This window comes from Callospermophilus lateralis, chromosome 4, assembly GCF_048772815.1.
Source record: "Callospermophilus lateralis isolate mCalLat2 chromosome 4, mCalLat2.hap1, whole genome shotgun sequence".
NCBI lineage: Eukaryota > Metazoa > Chordata > Mammalia > Rodentia > Sciuridae > Callospermophilus > Callospermophilus lateralis.
The window spans coordinates 150,684,599-150,703,994 of NC_135308.1; the positions used below are offsets into that span (position 1 = coordinate 150,684,599).

At 38.0% G+C, this 19,396-nt stretch overlaps 1 protein-coding gene across 2 annotated transcripts in view; it reads left to right on the forward strand.

Moving 5' to 3' along the window:
- Txnrd1 (thioredoxin reductase 1) overlaps positions 1-19,396 on the forward strand; it is a 59,330-nt gene that overhangs the window by 17,629 nt on the left and 22,305 nt on the right. For both annotated transcript variants that reach the window (XM_076855044.2, XM_076855043.2), the window contains exons 2-10: positions 1,516-1,635; positions 3,343-3,415; positions 4,880-4,999; positions 8,964-9,106; positions 9,484-9,599; positions 11,485-11,710; positions 13,882-13,974; positions 14,523-14,599; positions 15,217-15,373. In XM_076855044.2, the coding sequence (XP_076711159.2) occupies positions 1,549-1,635; positions 3,343-3,415; positions 4,880-4,999; positions 8,964-9,106; positions 9,484-9,599; positions 11,485-11,710; positions 13,882-13,974; positions 14,523-14,599; positions 15,217-15,373 (1,092 nt within the window). In that variant the 5' untranslated portion in view covers positions 1,516-1,548. The remainder of the gene's footprint in view (positions 1-1,515; positions 1,636-3,342; positions 3,416-4,879; positions 5,000-8,963; positions 9,107-9,483; positions 9,600-11,484; positions 11,711-13,881; positions 13,975-14,522; positions 14,600-15,216; positions 15,374-19,396) is intronic.

Genomic DNA, 19,396 nt, shown 5'->3' on the forward strand with positions numbered 1-19,396 from the left:
TCCCCCACAGTGCCCTGCATTGAAGGAGCAGCCTCAGCCATGATGCCAGTTGATGAATACTGGCTGTGCCTACCAGCTTCTGGCATTAGACCTTTTGTGCAGACTATCAGGGTGATATGGTCTTGTCCCCACTGTTGCTGGACTGTCCCTCTGGCCCCTGAGTTACCATGTGCACCTGGCATGCTGCCTGGGGACACCTGCAGGGCTGAGCCTCCTCTTCCACATTCCTCAACTGCACCCCCTTCCACATCCCAAGCACCCTGTTTTGCTGGCCCCAAGTCCTGCCCTTCATCCGCTACAGCTGATTGTAGGCAGGAGAAAAATATGCAGTCTGGGCTGGTAAGTTTGGGAACTTTTTGGCTATTAAGGTTAAAACTTTGTTTAAAAAAACTTTTTGTTTGTGTTCTTCAGCTTTTTCAGTCCTCTCCTTAGCACAGATTTTTATTTTAATAAAAGGTAATATGAAATGATAGTGGAATGATTGGATTTTTGAGAATCGAGAGTCAAAAACCTAAATTTATAAAGCCTATTGCATAGAATATGAAAACGAAATAATATAGGAGACTTCAGGGCTGGGGTTGTGGCTCAGTGGTAGAGCGCTTCTCTAGCATAAATAAATATAGGAGACTGCAAGTATATGCAGATGAAAGGAATGAACTAGACAGAGCCATATTTATTTAAAATGCCTGGCAGTGGTTGAGTACTTGCCTAGCATACATGAGGCACTAGTTTCTATGCCAAATACTGTAAAAACAACCATAAGATACTTTGAAAAGCAGAGACTTCTTATATTTTTCATGCAGGTCAATGTCAATCAATTTTTCTGGATTTTTAGTTTTTTTTCTTTTAAACTTTTTAAACAGTTTTTTATAATTGTGTTTAGAGTGGGGTTCATTATATCATATTCATGCATGTATATATAACTTGATTAATCTGAATTTCCAGATTTTTAATGCTTCAGCTAAAATTATAGAAAAATCTTAAATATTTGACTGACTTTAAAATTGCTACATTGAAATAATTTTACCCACACTTTACCAGGCCCCTATCTTGGTCTGAGACTTTAACCCACTCATTGCACGTTTGACTTAGAAAGTAAAGATGATTACTAAACTATATTGATGGCTCCATTAAAAACATACTGTACAAACGTTTTTAAAAAACTAATTTAAAATTTAGTTTCAAAATTCTAGGATGCTCAAACTAAGTTTAGGTCAAAGTTGCTTTGGTTGTGCTGCCAGGACTTGCCCATGTAGAAGTATTCCATGAACACTTGAAAGAAGAGAGTGTGGCACAAGAGTGCACTGACTGGAGCCAGTCCTCCAGGATCGGAACCCAAAAGCAAGCAAGCACTGACCCCCGCTTGAAGGAAGGGGGAATATTTCTCTTCATAAACTATAGCAGAAGTCAAATAACATTTTTTTCTTTGAAAATTCCTTTTGCTTTCCAAAAGGAAGAATGTCTTACAAACTTTTTAGACATTGTTGTTTATTATTTTCCATTGTTTTTCTTTAGGCTTGTGAGGACAGTCTTCAACAGCAACTGAAAATGAATGGCTCTGAGGATCTTCCTGAGTCCTATGACTTCGACCTTATCATCATTGGAGGTGGCTCAGGAGGACTGGCTGCTGCCAAGGCAAGGCTCCTTGTGTTGTGTATCATCTGGGTTACGTTTGGAGTGTTCCTGTCTATGACAGTTCCCCCGTCCTCTATGGAATTGGTTTGAGGCCCTTTTGTATTTTTCACATTAACTTTGAGTGGTACATGTTAAGGGACCATTATTATAAATTGCCTTTCCAAATTGAAATACGTGTTCTTGATATAATACTGGGCCCATGCTTAGAACACATTTTCATTTAAGTTTGGTTGATTTTTTTTTTCTTTCAAAGATAATAAGAGTGTTTTGTGGAAATGGTTTGAAATTAAACAAATATATTTATCATTAATACTTTTATTAGTTTTTTTTTCACTTTGATGATTTTCTTGTTCTCAATCCCTTGTGTCCCCAGGAGAAAGATGAGGAAAAGCTAGATTTTTAAAACTTAAGTATTTGCCTCCAGCGTAGATGAGGGTGATCCAAGAGAATAACCTCTCACCGAGGCCTGGATGTGACTGGAAAGAGGATGTATAGGTCCAGGTTAGGAGTGGGGCTCCTGGGCCTGAACCTAGATCCACTGCCCATGTGAGGACCTTAGCCCTGTCATCCTTTCTACCAGGTTCTTTCAAAGATGACATGGTTTATACTCCCTTAATGTATAGTTTGTGATCATGTAGGAAAGGTGGTAGATTCACATGAAGCTGACCAAATTAGGAAAAGGGCAGTGTCTAGCATGAAGTGACACTTCGCTGAAAGCAACATCTAATCTCATGTCCAATTCAGGAGTAGTACCTGATGTAATTTACCCTGGAAGTGGTGCGCAGGGACTCTGTCCTCTTAACCATTAGAGGTTTAGTTGCCAGCGTATAAAGCTTAGTCCCCGGGAAAGGCAAAAGGTACTCAAATGAACCCGACTGTTGTCTTCATTCCCCAAAAAATATATTTGGAGACTTTATAGATACCATCAGCTTTTTCGTGCATTCCTCACATGAGAATTGTAGGAAATCTGACAATTTTGAGGGGAAAAAAAATTATTCAGTATCTTGCCTTATAAACTGAATTAGGTAGAACTTACAAATGCTTTCAAATGTCTTACCATTAAGGTTACAAGTTGTTTGAAGGGCTGTAGCTGTCAATAAATTGGCTGTACCAGCTCTGTAGCACTTGAATGGCCACATTTTTTTTTTTTTCAGATTATTGCTTAATCTACTATTGTTTGAGTAGAATTATGTAAGAGGATTCTAGGGTTTCTATCCAGTTCCAACGATTTTATAACTGGAATCTGCTTAATCTTTAAAGCTGCCCTCACAACTGAGTGTTTTTTTTTTTTTTTTTTGTGTGTGTGTGTGTGTGTGTGTTTAAGGTACTGGGGATTGAACTCAGGGGTACTTAACCACTGAGCCATATCTCCAGTCCTTTTTTTGTATTTTATTTAGAGACAAGGTCTCACTAAGTTGCTTAAGGCCTTGCTAAGTTGTTGCTGAGGCTGACTTTGAACTTGGAAGATCTTCCTGTCTCAGTCTCCCGAGCCGCTAGAGTTACAGGCATGAGCCCCATACCTGGCCTATCTGAGGATCTTAGTTTTTATCTTGGAGTTGAAAAGTCATGGTACATGAAATTCCCTTGTATAAATAATTGGTTATGCCTTAGGCATTATAGCTTAATAAAACAGCATGGATGTTAGCAGCCCATTGCCCATTTATTATATTAACTCTTTCAACTCATTTTAGTAATTTTGTTTTCCAGGAGGCAGCCAAATATGACAAGAAGGTTATGGTCTTGGATTTTGTCACTCCAACCCCTCTTGGAACTAGATGGGGTAAGCTCCTAAAGTAGTTCAGAAGTGGTTTTGTAGAAGTCAGTTTTTCCCTAGCAATGATCTAAGTAGCTCCTAAAACCCACTGAGACAAACAAAAACCAACAGCATATCTCTTTCATTTGAGCCAAGTTAAAGTTGACTTGGGTTAAATGCTAAAAATCCAGGTTCTTTAGCACAGCCAAGATAGAAACCTTTTGCTTTTGCACAAGCTATGCATTATGGTAAACATTCGTGCAGTTTAATGTATTTAGGGGGTTAATAAGTAAAAAATGTAAACCTTTTAAAACTTCCTGTTTTAAATCCACTTTCTACATTCAAATAAAAACTAGAATCAGAATGGGCAGCCTTGCTGCTTCTGTCTTGAGGAATTTTATTTTTATTATTCATTGATTAAATAAATTCTGATGATTTAAGAACCAGTGTCCTGGGGAATATAGCTTAGACTGTCACAGTATGAAAGAAGTTTCTGCCCCCGGTGGCATCTACATTTTGGTGTGGAATTAAAAACAAGCAAGGACTTCACAAATTGTGATAAGTGGTTCTGAAATTTTTTTTTTTTTTTTTAATAACGGGATAGAGAAGAACTGGGTAAAGGAGAGTTTTGACTTTGAGAAAATTATCAAGGAAGGCTACTGAAGAGATGGTAGTTAGGCAAAGCCTTAAAAAGTAAGAATGAACTCCCTATACCAGAAGCTGAGGCATACCCTCCCGGCCGCTTTTCTCTGTTTCATAGTGGTACATTCAAAGGCCCTGAGGTACATAAGAGCCCTTCATGCTTCTAGCATGAGTAGTAGGAGCTGGAGGTAGCATGAGGGCTTTGCAGGCCAAGATGAGAACTTTGAACTAATAAAAGCATAGTGGGAAACCTTTGAGGAGTTTAAGGCAGGAGAGTAGTGTGGTAGGTAAATTCTATGAAGATTACTTGGCTGCTTGCATAAGAAGGAGGCAAGAAGCAGAAATCTAGGTACAGCAATATCACAATTTCTCATTTATCCATTTAGCAAAAACTTAAATGTCAATCCTGTGTTGGGCACTGTTCTTGGTACTAGGTATGTCCCCTACCCTGCAGTGCCCTACCTCCACAGAACTCTTGGTAGTGTTCTTAGAGGACATAGCTTTGAGCTTCGAGGTCCAATGTTGTCTTGCATGCTGATTGATTTTATTTTGGCACCGTCTCCACCTGCCTGCATCTTATTTTAATGGTTTAAGCTTAGAGATATTGTGCTATTTTGAAGGGGTAGGGATGAGGGAGATGGGACATGAGTCCTTTGGAGAATCCAGTGAAAGCCTCCTTAAGAAAATAAAATGCACATAAGTTAACAGTTTTTTGTGTGTAGTTTCAGAACCACTGCAGTTAAGCCATGCTTAGCATAACCACTCTTTGTCATTTCTGCATATGGGTTTGATGGTAAGGATGGGGTGTGTGTGCACATAGTAAAATTTTAATTTTTAATGTTGTTGCAGGTCTTGGAGGAACGTGTGTGAATGTGGGTTGCATACCTAAAAAACTAATGCACCAAGCAGCTTTGTTAGGACAAGCCCTGAAAGACTCTCGCAACTATGGCTGGAACTTCGAGGACAATGGTATGGGAGTGAGAAAGCTCCTTTTCTGTTTGTGCTTTTGGGGGTTTGAACTGCTATCTGGAAATGTGAAGCTAGCAAACACCCTGGAAGTTGTTCTTATTGTTTACATTTGTTTGTTGACAAAGTCACTGCAATTATCCTTTGTCAGATAGCTACATAGTATAGTAAGAACAGATATTTAATATAGCATTTCTGCTTAGAAACCTAGAATTCTTTCAAATGAATCTCCCAGTGTGTGAAAGAGGTCACACAGTGTTTGTAATGTGAAGGAAGTGCAGATCGTATCTGATGGGCTTTGTTTTGAAGCTATTGAATTTTTCTCCAAAGCAGATCTTAGGAGAGGTATTGTTTGTTTTGGAGGGAACATTTAGACTTTGTTGCATTAAAAAGACTTAGAATTCTCTAGAAACCCTAGACAAATTGAGGAAGGAATCTATGACTTTAGAAAGTAGATTGCATTCTTTGGTGGAAGAATAAAGTGAGGCCTGGTACAGTTATATGAATTATTCAGGTTTTCTTAGATCAGTATCACCTGTTTCCTGGGACCCTTTCTGTCTGCTTTCTGTCCACAGCTTTTGGAGACCTGAGGCTGTACTTGAGAGTTTTTCATTTTTTTGTTCTGAACCCCATTTTAATTTTTTTTGCCTGAAGAAAAGAGAATTGAGTAAACTCAGCTGACCTAGGAAGCATGAGTTTGATACCTAATTGCCATACTCTGCCCTCTCCCTCTCCTCTCTAAGTTGCTCACTCTCCTGTCTGGAGGCGGTCATTCCTGCCTGGCCTGCCAGGTAGCGCCCTTCCCCTCCTGGACACTGCTGTGAACACATCCAGTTAGCAACATGGTTTTTCTTCCTTTTCTTGACTGGATTTCTTTCTTTTTTTTTTTTTTTTTTAATTCCAGAAATTGTTCTGATGAAAGTTATATAACAGGAGTATTAATCATCTATATAGTGTCCAGCATTCAGATTTGTGTGTAGTACTTGTTGATGTTAGTTTTTAGCTATCAACTCTTAAGAAAAAAAAATGTAGTCAGTGGAACAGGATTGCTTAATGTAGTTAAGAATGTAGGAAAATTTATGGAATGTGACTTTAGAATCTTTAAAGGATACTGGTTACTCATTTGAAAAAGAAAAGAATAGGCCACTGCTGAATGTGGATTCTATTAGTGGGACCAACTAAAAATAATTGTAATAAATTAAGCAATCAGGTAGGGAATGATGTATAACTTAGCAGATTGTAAGATCTTTACAGCAAAAGAATGTTTCTGTGGCTGTAATGTAACAACAATATGAAATAGCCATGCATATTTTTTATTTATTTCTAGTTATAGAATCAAAAACTAATAAACGTACAACAAATAAGATAATAAGGAGCCAATACTAGCACAGTTCAGACTCCTTGAATTTCCTGGGGTTTGAAAACTTGAATCAAATCAAATTTGTCTATCCTTTATACATTATTTATCCAACTGATTTAACTATCTTACCTCCTTTGTGTTTCTTCCTCCTTAAGGTCTTTTTAAGATAGAAATAAGTGATTTTCTGTTTTAACCTCTCGATTCCTGTGCTTGTCAGCAGCAGCAACTCCAGAGTCTTTGAGCACAGCTGAAAAACTGCACTCAATTCTTGCACTTTTCAGTAGAGAATGCTTGCTGCTTCAGCCGTTCTCATCAAACCTTCGTTCTGAAATAAAATGGCATACTGTGCCTGTCAGGATCTACCACTGAGGGAATAGTGCTTATCCTCCCTCCTTTTGGTGATAAAATAATTGTGGCAAGGAATAAAGAGATGCAGATAAACATTACTTTATTTCACTAGGTCTTAGAGCTAGAAAGAAACTTGGAGGTATATTTTTCAAATGAGACCAAAACCTTTAGAGAGGCTACTGATTGGTGCTTCCTACTAAATGAATTTTGAAGTGTTATTTTATATTTTTAGAATAGGAACACATCTAATCTCATGTCCTTGATCAAACAACAGCTCTTTTGTTTTCTAGAAACACTGTGTCTGACACTGCAGATAGCACCCAGCATGCTGAGAGAGGACAGGGACCTGAACCAAGCCAACAGCTAAATCTAATGACCAGGAGAGTGACAGTCACCCCACAGCTGGCAGGTCTAGACCTGAGATCTGCCTTTTTCCTAAAGTTTCAAACTGATACACAGAGAAAGTCATAGATTCTAAAAAAATATTTTGAGCTCAGTAATTCAAGCTGGATGAATTGGTCCTTTCTGGAAGATTGGTTGGCTTTATATTACTTAGGGTTATCCATTTGAGTACTTTTATGCTCAAGAATGAAATGTGTCTTTTAAAATTGAAGTATTTGAAAAGGTTTAGGATCCCATTGTCATTATGTAGAAAGTAAGATCATTGTTCACAGTCGGGCTTGCAGAATTTGGGGATATATCTTCATCATATACCTGGTGTTTTACATGGCATGTGACTGCCACTGATGGGTGTGTGACCTTGGTATTCCTGTCTTTGTTTTCCTGGATATATAACAGGAGTAATTCCTGCTCCCTGGGGTGCTTTGAGGCTTAAGTGAGAAGATGTGCCCGACATGTTAAAAGTGATGACGCAGTTCTGTTAGTCTGGTTACTGTAGTTCAATCTAAGGTGTGGCCTGGCTCTCTGTAGTGGAAGAGAGTAGACTAGGAGATTTGACTAAGATCCACTGCTGTGTGCAGAAGGGCACACTTAGGTGCAAATGTATTCTCCCTGCCTGCTGGAATCTGCATTCTAGAGGTTTAGCAACACATTTCGGCTAGTAGAACAGCCAATGGTATCAGGAGGCCTAGGAGAGATGCTGAGGCTATGCCAGTAGGTGGACAGAGTGTGGGTGTGTAGGGTCCTGGTAGTGTTTGAGAACACTGATAGGTGGTGGGTTTGGGGTATTATCAGAAGGCAGGGCACCCTAGCGAACTGGAGTTCCATGTATGTCCCAGAGTTCAGGTACCACTAGTAGCATATAAGGTGGGAATCTGAATGTTACAAGACACTCAGAAGGGACCACAAGACCAAGACCATAGGAGCAGATCAAGTGCTTTAACGCTGAATCCAAAACTGGTAGCCCAAACTTTTTGAAATTCCTTCTGTTTGAGTACAATCATACTAGACACTGAGGCTAAGGGTGTCTATCTGCTGTGCCACAAGGTGAAGGAACCTCTGTAGGGAAAAGAGATTTGAGGAGTTTGGAAATCAGACTGGGCCTAAGCCACAAAAGGAAGGCTTTAACAGAAGTGTTGAGTCTAATCATTGAATTTGAATTTCGGTCATTAAAATCATGAAATTTATTGGTGCTATTACCTAATTCTAACTATGTCTTATTTTAGAATATGGTATTTCCTATAGGATTAGCAGAGTACAATCCACTTAGTAGTTTTATACTTATAAAATTTCAGACATGATTTTTCCCTTTGACCTAGCTTATTGTTTCTCTGTGGTGGTGATGTTACTGGCACTTTGGGCTGGACAGCTCTGTGGTAGATGAAGAAGAATAGTTAGCATCATTGGCTGGCTGGGCATTAAATGTTAGGGGCATTCCTCATTCACTGTGACCACCAATGGTATATGTCTGGGATTAACTTTGGATACAGTACTCTAGTTAAGAAGAAAGAAAGAGGAACATAAAAAGAGTTTGGTAATTGTTGCAGTTAGATGGGGTGAGGTATGCTATTGTCCATTCCTCGTGGACAGGCAGGCAGGCTGGTCCAGGTTCCCTGCAGCGTCCTCCACCCCAAGCACATAGTCCTCTTGGCAGGAAGTCTTGCATTAATTATATTAAATGTATGGTGGTCTTCTAAAAGGGAAAGAATATTGAAAATGAAAAGGTAGTTCATGTGCTCAAAATGAAGAACCTCTTCTTGTAGACTACAAGCTCTACTCTCTTTATTCTGTGTTTGTAGTTACTGAGAAACTCATGTTTGTTGGGCAGTTGAAAGCTAAATGTCTTACTTTCTTACACAGTTAAACATGACTGGGAAAAAATGACAGAAGCTGTACAGAATCACATTGGCTCTCTGAACTGGGGCTACCGTGTAGCTCTACGGGAGAAAAAGGTGGTCTATGAGAACGCTTTTGGGCAATTTATCGGACCTCATAGGATTAAGGTAATTGTAAAAGCAGCATCCTCTGTAACTTTTTTTTTTTTTTAAGCTTTGGTTGGTGCTGGGGAGAAAAAGAGTTTTAATATTAAAAGTGTTACAATAAAAGTGCAAGTCACTGTGACCCAGACTGTCCAGTTTGGTGATTTTGACGTCTGGGGGGGGGGATGTGGTGGAGTGTCAGCATACTGGGCCAGATTACCTGGATTTCAGGCTTGGCTCTGTGATTTGCTAGCATTGTGACCTTAATATCTCTTTCTTAATGAATCATCAAATTTTTATGTGGCTCAAATGAAACACCGAAGAACAAGTCTTTGTTAACTTTTAAGTTAATTTTAAGAACTAATTACTTATTAGAGTTGATGTATTGGGTTCTTTTGTAGGCAACAAATAACAAAGGCAAAGAAAAATTTTATTCAGCAGAGCGATTTCTCATTGCCACTGGTGAAAGGCCACGTTACTTGGGCATCCCCGGGGACAAGGAGTACTGCATCAGCAGGTAAGGTTAAATACAAATGTTTTTAAAATTGAAAACTACAAGCATTGGTCATTCTGCCACTTAAAGTCAATATTAACATCACTGCTAACATACTTGTATATAGATACATACTTGTTTGTGTTTGAAATTGTCTCTGCCTCATCCAGAGCAGCCCAGGTGGCACATGTTGTCACGGCTCTCTTGGAAGTGCTGTCACAGTCTGTTTGGGCTGCTGTAACAACTAACTTAACCTGGGTAGCTGAAATACCAGAAATTCGTTTCTCATAGTTCTGGAGGTTGGGAAGACCAAGGTCAGGTGATCAAGGTGTGGGCAGATTCTGTGTCTGCCGAGGGTCTGTTGCTTTGTTTGTAGGTGGCATCTTCTCTCTGTGTTCTTACCTGGTAGAGGCTGCACAGGCAGCTCTCTGTCTTTCATCAAGACACTAGAGCTCTGCCTTCATGACCTGATCACCTATGAAGGCCACCGCCTCTTAACACCATCTTCTCTTGGGGGCTAGGACTTCAACATGTGAATTTTGGGGGGGGAATGGGCACAAACGTTAGTCTCAACTGATACCCTACCCTACTCTTCCCTCCGCTTCCCTCCAGCATTCCTCTTCCTCCTGTCCTCCCTCCCTTCCTGTCTTTTTTGACATGGTCTCACTATGTTGCCCAGGCTGGTCTCAAACTCCCTGGGTTCATGTGTTCCTCTTCCCTCAGGCTCCTGAGTACCTGGATTATAGGCCCATGCTACTTGCCCAACTTGCTTTTTATGTATATTTTTAATTTGTTCTAATTAGTTGTACATGACAGTAGAATGCATTTTGACACATTGTACACAAATGGAGCACACCTTCTCATTCCTGTGGCTGTGCATGGTGCTGAGTCACACCAGTAACACAATCACACAGGTATATAGAGTAATGAAGTCTGTCATTCTACTGCTGATTTTCATATTTTAAAAACTTTTTTTTTTTTTTTTTTTTTGGTACCAGGAATTGAACCCAGGGGCCTTAGCCACTGAGCCACATGCCTAGCCTTTTTTTTTTATTCTCAGTGAGTTGCTTGGGGCCTTGCTAAATTGATGAGGCTGGCTTTGAACTTTCTGTCCTCCTGCCTCTGTTTCCCGAGCTGCTGGGATTACAGGTGTGCACTAATGCGCCTGGTTAAAAACTCATTTTTAACAATGCTTTAGTGATATCTTATATGACTTATGTATTCTCTTAACTATAAGATTTTCATCATGTTTTACTCTTTATACTTATTTTAATATTATAAAAACAAGATTTTGAAAAATTTTCTCACCTTTCTCTTCACTTTTTTTTTTTTTTTTTTGGTACCAGGGATTGAACTCAGGGGCGCTCAGCCACTGAGCCACATCCCCAGCCCTGTTTTATATTTTATTTAGAGATGGGGTCTCACTGAATTGCTTAGGGCCTCGCTTTTGCTGCGGCTGGCTTTGAACTCACGATCCTCTTGCTTCAGCATCCTTAGCAGCTGGGATTACAGGCTTGTGCCACCACACCCTGTTTTCTCTGCTCTTAATAATCAATATTCCAAGAGAGAAATAACATAGGCTTTTTACCTTTGACAGAAGCTGAAGGTGGGGTTTGGGTTTGCAACTGTATTATATGTTTCACGCAGTTAGATCATGTGGCTGTAGGTTGGAATGTTGTCAGGAAGTAAATGGTTTGCTCTGTTTAGCAACTGGGCTTGAGCTACTCTGAAAGAAACTAGCAAGAAAGGGAGAATATCTTAAGATTTTATAAAAACTTCTCATGTTTAGCTAATTCAATGTTTATAATATTAAAAATTTCTTGTTCTTATTTGGTTTAGTCACTATTCATATATGAACCTTTTTCTATATTTTCTTTCTTCTTTCCCTATCCCTTTAAATTCTTTTCAGTGATGATCTATTTTCCCTACCTTACTGCCCGGGTAAGACCCTGGTGGTTGGAGCATCCTATGTCGCTTTGGAATGTGCTGGATTTCTTGCTGGTATTGGTTTGGATGTCACTGTTATGGTGCGGTCCATTCTACTGAGAGGATTTGACCAGGACATGGCCAATAAAATTGGTGAACACATGGAAGAACATGGTATCAAGTTTATAAAGCAGTTTGTACCAATTAAAGTAAGTGGGGTTGACCATGGGTTTACTGATTTTGTACTCATGATGAAGGAGGGTTAGGGTTGGGTAGTAGAGACATCGTTTGGGCATTATAAACCATCAGGAGTCCTGATTCCTCACCTTTTATATATTGAAATAAGCTTGTACCTGCCCACTGCTTAAATAACTCTGCTCTTATTTAAGGATTAATAATACCTTCCTTTGTCAACTTACTCTTTTGGTACTTTCTTGATTAAAACTTTCTGTTTTTGCATTCTTTTATAATGTTGGTCTGCTGTATTTTATTTCATCATATGTACTAGAGATTTAAAAATAAGGGTTCAAGAGTAGGCTGACTTTGTTTTTCTTTGTGAGACATTTTCCCTGGGTATGTGATATATTAAATTATGTACTATGTCACTCTGGCTTTCCAGGAAACAGTTAACTTCATTTCATTTTATGGGCTCTTTTTTGGTAATTTGATCTTTATTTCCAAAGGCCTAAAATATGCCAAATTATACCTGAGACCTTGTTAACATTACCACAATGTTTTATATGAGAGTGACAAAATTGATTAGTGACTTTCCTTTAATGCAGGATAGACTATCATGGTCAAGTTTAGAAATTTTAGCTATTTGTTTCCTCTTTCAGTGACTTGATTTGAGTTCTTTGTATGGCCATGGGTCTCTTTGCTGATGGGTAAAAGTATGAGCTTTGGGATAAGAATGACCCATATTCAAATCTTGTCAGTTTCCACATGACTCGTTCATTTAATGTCTGTGAGCCTCAGTTTCTTTTGTAAAGTGAGAAAGATAATGATTATCTCCGAGTTCTGGGTGAGGATTACATTAGCTAACTTTTAAGCCATTGGAACAGTACCTGGCATAAAAGAAGTCTAAGGGAATCCATTTCATAGTACTGTTGTGGGGATCGCAAGTCTGCTGTTTCTAGGAAGTAGATGGCCACATTTGCATTAAGACTGTGAGTAAGAAACAACTGAATGTGTGGGTTTTGCTGGTAGAAAAGTTAATCTTCCTGTGTAATCTCTTAATATTTGGAGAGTTTGTGGATCCTTTTGAAAACCTGGTGGACTGTGCCTCCTTAAATAGTATTATCAAAGTGCCTTGGTAGTGAATTATTGCTGTACTGTAAAGTGCTGAGTGGAAGGAGCCTTTTGTAAAGAGGTGGGAGAACAGGACATTTTGGTCAGAGGTTATAATGTATACAAAAAAGCTCTGGGGAGGAAAATTGGTCTAGATACAGAGAAAGCCTGGCTAGAGTACAAAGTGAATAAGGGTAACGATAGGATGAGGTTCTTTACCTACCATTTTGAAACAAATATAAGCTATGAACCAATTGAATTCCTCTCCAAAGATGAGAACATTTTAATTTAAACAGGAGAGACTTCCAGTGCACTCAAAAGAGATTTAACTAATAGGGCAGAAATTGCAGGTGGTTTTATTGTTTTCTTCCAGGAAATATTTTATAAAAGCCCATGATTGGCTGTTACTCAGAGACAGTAGGTTAACTACAGACTTGAGGAAGTTTCCAGGTGGCAGTGCCTCTATGTCATTGTTACCCAGAATGGATTAGCCTTGACACCTTCCTGTAATAAGTTGGTATGTTCATTCTCTTGCTGTAGCACAGATGTATTCCTTTCTGCCTCCTTAACAGCCATTGAAATACATACATCTCTTTGCCACTATGGTTTTTACAGCTTGCTAGCTGTCATTAAAATTATTAATAATCTACTTCAATACCTGTTCTTTGTTGTCAGTGATGTGACTATCTGAAGTCAGAAGGGAATCTCTGAATTTGAGCAGTAGTGACTTTCCCATGGTGAAAGCTTCTGGGTGAATTATGAGATAGGAAATGGGAAAAGCAGTTGAGATATTGGTCTGATTTTTAGGGACTGGCATGTACATTCTCTGGCTTTTTTTTTTTTTTAAATCTGTTTTTCCCTCTGAACTTTACTATTTGAAAACAGCCTCTCTAAGAAGCAGTGTTAAGCTGTGACAAAGAAGGGGCTAAATAAAAGAATCTCATATCATCCTAATGATGTGAAGGTGAGGTAATTGGGATATAAAATGCTTTTTAAGCCAGATTTTATATTTCAACTTTGGGTTAGCCAGATTGACAGGGAAGACAATTATTTTCCTTAATAAACGTTTATCAAAACTTTATCACTTTTGCAGATTGAACAAATTGAAGCAGGGACACCAGGCCGACTCAGGGTGACAGCTCAGTCCACCAATAGTGAGGAAATCATTGAAGGAGAGTATAATACGGTAAGGAGATGCCCAGGGCACTATTCCAACAGAAAGCAAGTAACATGCTTCTTGGTTCTCTGTTGTGTACTTACAGTGACTTCTTCTAAAATCACTTATTCTGAGCCCCTTCTAAGATATCTTCAGTACTTCTGATATTATAATTTGTTTTGACAAAGGGTGGCTTCATATTTTCTCTACTGTAACTTAAAATATTGTTTTATCAAACGGCTAAAAAAGGTATCAGATGTTTTTGAATGAGTTAGAATTTCTCTGTCCCTTTTACCTCCCAACCTGCCACTTGGAAAATAACTTATCAGTCATAGAGTGTGTTGTGTTTGTAAACTTGGCTGAGTTTATTAAGGCATTAATTCTTTCTCATTAATAAGAAATGAAGAGCTATTTCTGCTATATCGTGTTGGAGAGGTTTTTTTTTAATTGAGGGTTTTAATTTGTTTTAACTTGTATTAGTAAGTATTTATTAGTGGGAAATGAAACTATATTAGCTTAATAATCTGAAAAATGTTTAATTCATGCAAAGGTTTTTAAAAAGTGTATTAATTTTTCAGGTACTGCTGGCAATAGGAAGAGATTCTTGTACAAGAAATATTGGCTTAGAAACTGTGGGGGTGAAGATAAATGAAAAGTAAGAAAAAACATTGTCATTCAGTGCTATTTCACTTATTCATAACATTGATCAATTCTAGAGTATTTTAAAGTTATTTTTAACATAGTTGGAGAGTTCCCTTTTTTGGTTTAGAAAATAGAACACTCTTCAGTGCCACTCATACTAGTGTTTCCTGCATTTATTTTGTTTTGTTGGTTATTTTAATTTAGAATTGTCTCTGTAAGGTTTCTTTCTTTTTTTGGCCATACTAATAGGCTCAAACCCAGCACTCTATCTCTGAGCTACATCTGTAGCCTCCTATAATAATTTTATATTTGATAAAGGGTCTTGCTAAGTTGCCTGGGCTGGCATTGAACTTGTGATCCTCGTGCCTCAGCCTCCCAAGTAGCTGGGTCTATAGGTGTACACAATGTAGTGTGCCTGGACAGAGGTTTCCTATAGTTTTCTTATTTCTTTGATTTTCACAATAGTGGACAGGATTGTCACTAATCGTTTTGGTTCCTCTAAGCTTTTTAATAATACACTAGAACATCGTTCTCAGAGTCAGTTTTGGGCTTCATGGGGAGAAAGGGGATTTAGTTCTATTTAGTTGATATTGGTAATGGACGGTAATTTTTAATTAAACGAATTTACAGAACTGGCAAAATACCTGTCACGGATGAAGAACAGACCAATGTGCCTTACATCTATGCCATTGGTGATATATTGGAGGGAAAGCTGGAACTTACCCCAGTGGCCATCCAGGCAGGAAGATTGCTGGCCCAGAGGCTTTATGCTGGCTCCACTGTCAAGGCAAGTGCTGTCGTCCACTGAGACACTCTTTTTAATAATCCTCTCTGTCCCGTTTAGTGGTGCAGTTGGGAAATGTACCAGGTTTGAGTAATTTAGTACTTTGGTAATGACATTCTAGATCTGCTTTATTAAGTGTATTCCAAATGATACATTGTTAGGTCTGCTATACATTTGTGACTTTATTATGAAAATTGTCACTTTTGGAATCACACTTAGAATAAAGAGGAGCTAGTTGTGTTTCATATACTTACAATAGTTGCATTTTCCATCAGTTTCATTATTACCACTGAAAGTATAATTTTCTAAGTCTTTTTTTGTACCCATCTAAGCTATAAAAGGATTTGGGGATTTAGGCAAAAGTTTCAGTGTGCAGAGTTGTTTAAACTACTGTTCAGACTTTGTTCCCCAGTCCTTTCAAAGAAAATGTCTTTTGTTCTTAGGATATTAAATATGTTTTATGCTAATGTTAATGCTTTAGAGTGATTTTGTTTAAAGTCACAGTAGAAAATTGAATGCTTCCTTTTGTAGTATAGAACCAGATGGCCAGAAAGAATAATATACCCTAATTATTTTTTAAAAAGGAATTCTGGGAAAATGAACTGTGAAGAATTTAGTTACTACCCATTTTCCTTGAATATAAATCATCATGGGTTGGCTACAGTAATGGAAATCTCATGGAATGATGCTAGTAAAGTTTATTTGTGGCCTGGAGTTATTCTGGATTTGTAGCATAATAAAATCTGGTAATTTGAAATGATGAGATTAGGGGTAGAAGGGTTCTGTCAGAGTGGCTAGAATAGGGTTCATATTCCTATTGGAACAAAGATAACAAGATCACCTCTTTGAGTTAAATCTTATATCCATTATCGGAGTTAATGAGTATCTAGTAAGTTAAGAAAGGACATTCAGAAATATAGCTTGAGATGTATTTGGTTTTTTAATTTATATCTTGCAGATTCCTGAAGTAAAAAAGAAATATTTTTATATAACAGCAATAACCAAAGGGTGAACATGAAAAAGATTGCACTAAATTTGAAATCATGTGGCAACAGAATTTCTTAAAATCTGGATATTTTCGTTTCCTTGTGGACAGTCCTTCTACATCTTGTTGATAGTCTCAAGTGAATCTCTGGAGGTCTGAGAACTCTCTTTGAGAACTCCTCTTTGGTAGTCTGCCTTGTAGCTGCAAGCCACCCTGGCTGCCCTGAGCTGTCATCACTGTCTCTAACTGGGAAAGACTGCCAGGCTCTTCAAGTTTCCCCTCACGGCATGGAGGTCCAGGAGTCCCTCTGGGCAGTACCCCGAGCCAGCAGAGGGCCCACCTCCTTCTGTTTCTCTTCTCTTTAAGGGCCACAGGTGCTGCTGCTTGTCCAGTGTCCATTTTTGTCTGGTTTGTTCTTATTTAATGTAGGAGGGTAGCTCTGGCTCATGGCATACCAATAACTTGAAGTGGATATCTGCCTTTTGTATTAGAGAAATCCAAGGATGTTTATGGTCTTTTTAGAGAATAAGAATTATATTTATTGTTTCTGGCATATTTTAAAGATTTTACACTCTATTTTAGAGAATGAGAATTGCATTTTTCATATTTTAAATGTAGAATGTTGCTTAGGCTTATTGTCTTCTGGTGGCCTTCATTCCCATTTTAGTGGCTCCATAATAGTACACTGACAGTATGTATGTGTTACATTCTAATTCTTGGGGGTTATTTTAAAGCCACTTTTAATATTGCCACTGTTGAAGAGGACTGCAGCAAAACTCAAATCAGTATATGTAGCCTTTTCTATGTATGAAATTATCATGCCATTATAATTATAGTAGCATGCTATTGTAATAACATAATCTTATAAATTTTTTAAAAGTAGGATTATTGATCCAAAGGTGTAAAATACTTTTATGACTCCTATGTGTATTACCTAATTGATTTCAAAGAATTCTGTTAATTTTTGTCTCTAATCTGAGATTATCAGGTCTGATAATTTCCTATATATTGTTTTTTGCTACTTTATTTAGAGGAGAGAGAGTGGTAATTGAAGGTAACATAAGCTGGTAGCTGCCACAATATGAGGATGCTGATCTTTTCTTTATAATCATTCTTGCCAGACTTCAAGCCTCTACATAGGCTTTTCACATGAGTGGGTGATTCTCAGTGTAGTTAGTGTCTGGGATTGGGATTTCACATGCTTTTGATAGAAATTTATTTCTGCTTTCCTTTCCCACTTTTGAACTATTTAAAAAATTTTTCTAATTTGTTATATATGACAGCAGAATGCATCTTCGATTCATATTACACATATAGAGCACGACTTTTCCTGTCTTTGGTTGTTCACAAAGTAGAGACACACTATTTGTGTCATCATACATGAACTTAGGGTATTGATGTTCATCTCATTCCACCATCTTCCTTACCCCTAGACCCCCTCCCTTCCCCTGTCTCCCCTTTGCCCTATCTAAAGTTCCTCCATTCCTCCCATGCTCCCCACCCCAATTCCCATTATGGATCAGCATCCTCATATTGGAGAAAACATTTGGCATTTGTTTATTTGGGATTGGCTTACTTCAGTTAGCATAATATTCTCCAACTCCATCCATTTACCTGCAAATACCATGATTTTATTCTCTTTTAATGCTGAGTAATATTTCATTGTGTATATATGCCACATTTCCTTTATCCATTCACCTACTGAAGGGCATCTAGGTTGGTTTCCCAATTTTGCTATTGTGAATTGTGTTGCTCTTATACATTGATATGGCTGTGTCCCTATAATAAGCTTTTTAAAGTCCTTTGGGTATAAACCAAGGAGTGGGATAGCTGGGTCAAATGGTGGTTCCATTCCAAGTTTTCCAAGGAGTCTCTATACTGCTTTTCAGATTGGCTGCAATTTGCAGTCCCACCAGCAATGTATGAGTGTGTCTTTTTGCCCACATCCTACCAACACTTATTGTTGTTTGTATTCTTGATAGCTGCCATTCTGACTGGAGTGAGATGAAATCTTAGAGTATTTTTGATTTGCATTTCTCTAATTGCTGGTGATGTTGAACATTTTGTCATATCTGTTCAGTTCCTTGGCCCATTTATTGATTTTTTTGGGGGGGTGGTGTTAAGATTTTGAGTGCTTTATATATCCCAGAGATTAGTGTTCTATCTGATGTTCATGTGGTAAAAATTTGCTCCCATCCTGTAGGCTCTCTGTTCACCTCACCGTAAGCTCTCTATTCACCTCTTTATTCACCTCACTCTATTATCTCACTTTGTCTTTTGGCAAGAAGAAGCTTTTTAGTTTGAATCCATCCCATTTATTGATTCTTGATTTTATTTCTTAATGCTATAGAAGTCTTTTTAAGGAAGTCAGGCCTAATGTGACAAAATGGATTCTATCCATTATCCATTTTATCCTACTTTATCTTCTGTTAGGCACAGGGTCTCTGCTTTAATTCCTAAGTCCTTGATCCACTATGAGTTGAGTTTTGTCCATGGTGAGAGATAGGGGTTTAATTTCATTTTGTGTGTATGGATTTCCAGTTTTCCTAGCACCATTTGTTGAAGAGGCTATCTTTTCTTTAATATATGTTTTTGGCACCTTTGTCTAATATAAAATAACTGTAATTATGTGTGTTTGTCTCTGTGTTCTCTGTTTTGCACCATTGGTCTACAAGTCTGTTTTGGTGCCAGTATCATGCTGTTTTTGTTACTATTGCTCTGTAGTACAGTATAGTGATGCCACCTACTTCACCCTTCCTGCTAAGGATTGCTTTAGTTATTCTGGGTCTCTTATTTTTCCAGATGAATTTCATGACTGCTTTTTCTATTTCCATGAGGAATGTCATTGGGATTTTGATTGGAATTGCATTAAATCTATATAGTGCTTTTGGTAGTATGGTCATTTTGAAAATATTTATTCTGCCTATCCAGGAACAAGGTAGATCTTTCCATCTTCTAAGGTCTTCTTTAATTTCATTCTTTAGCATTTTTAAAAAATATTTATACTATAGTTTTTTATGTGACACAATATGTTTATTTTC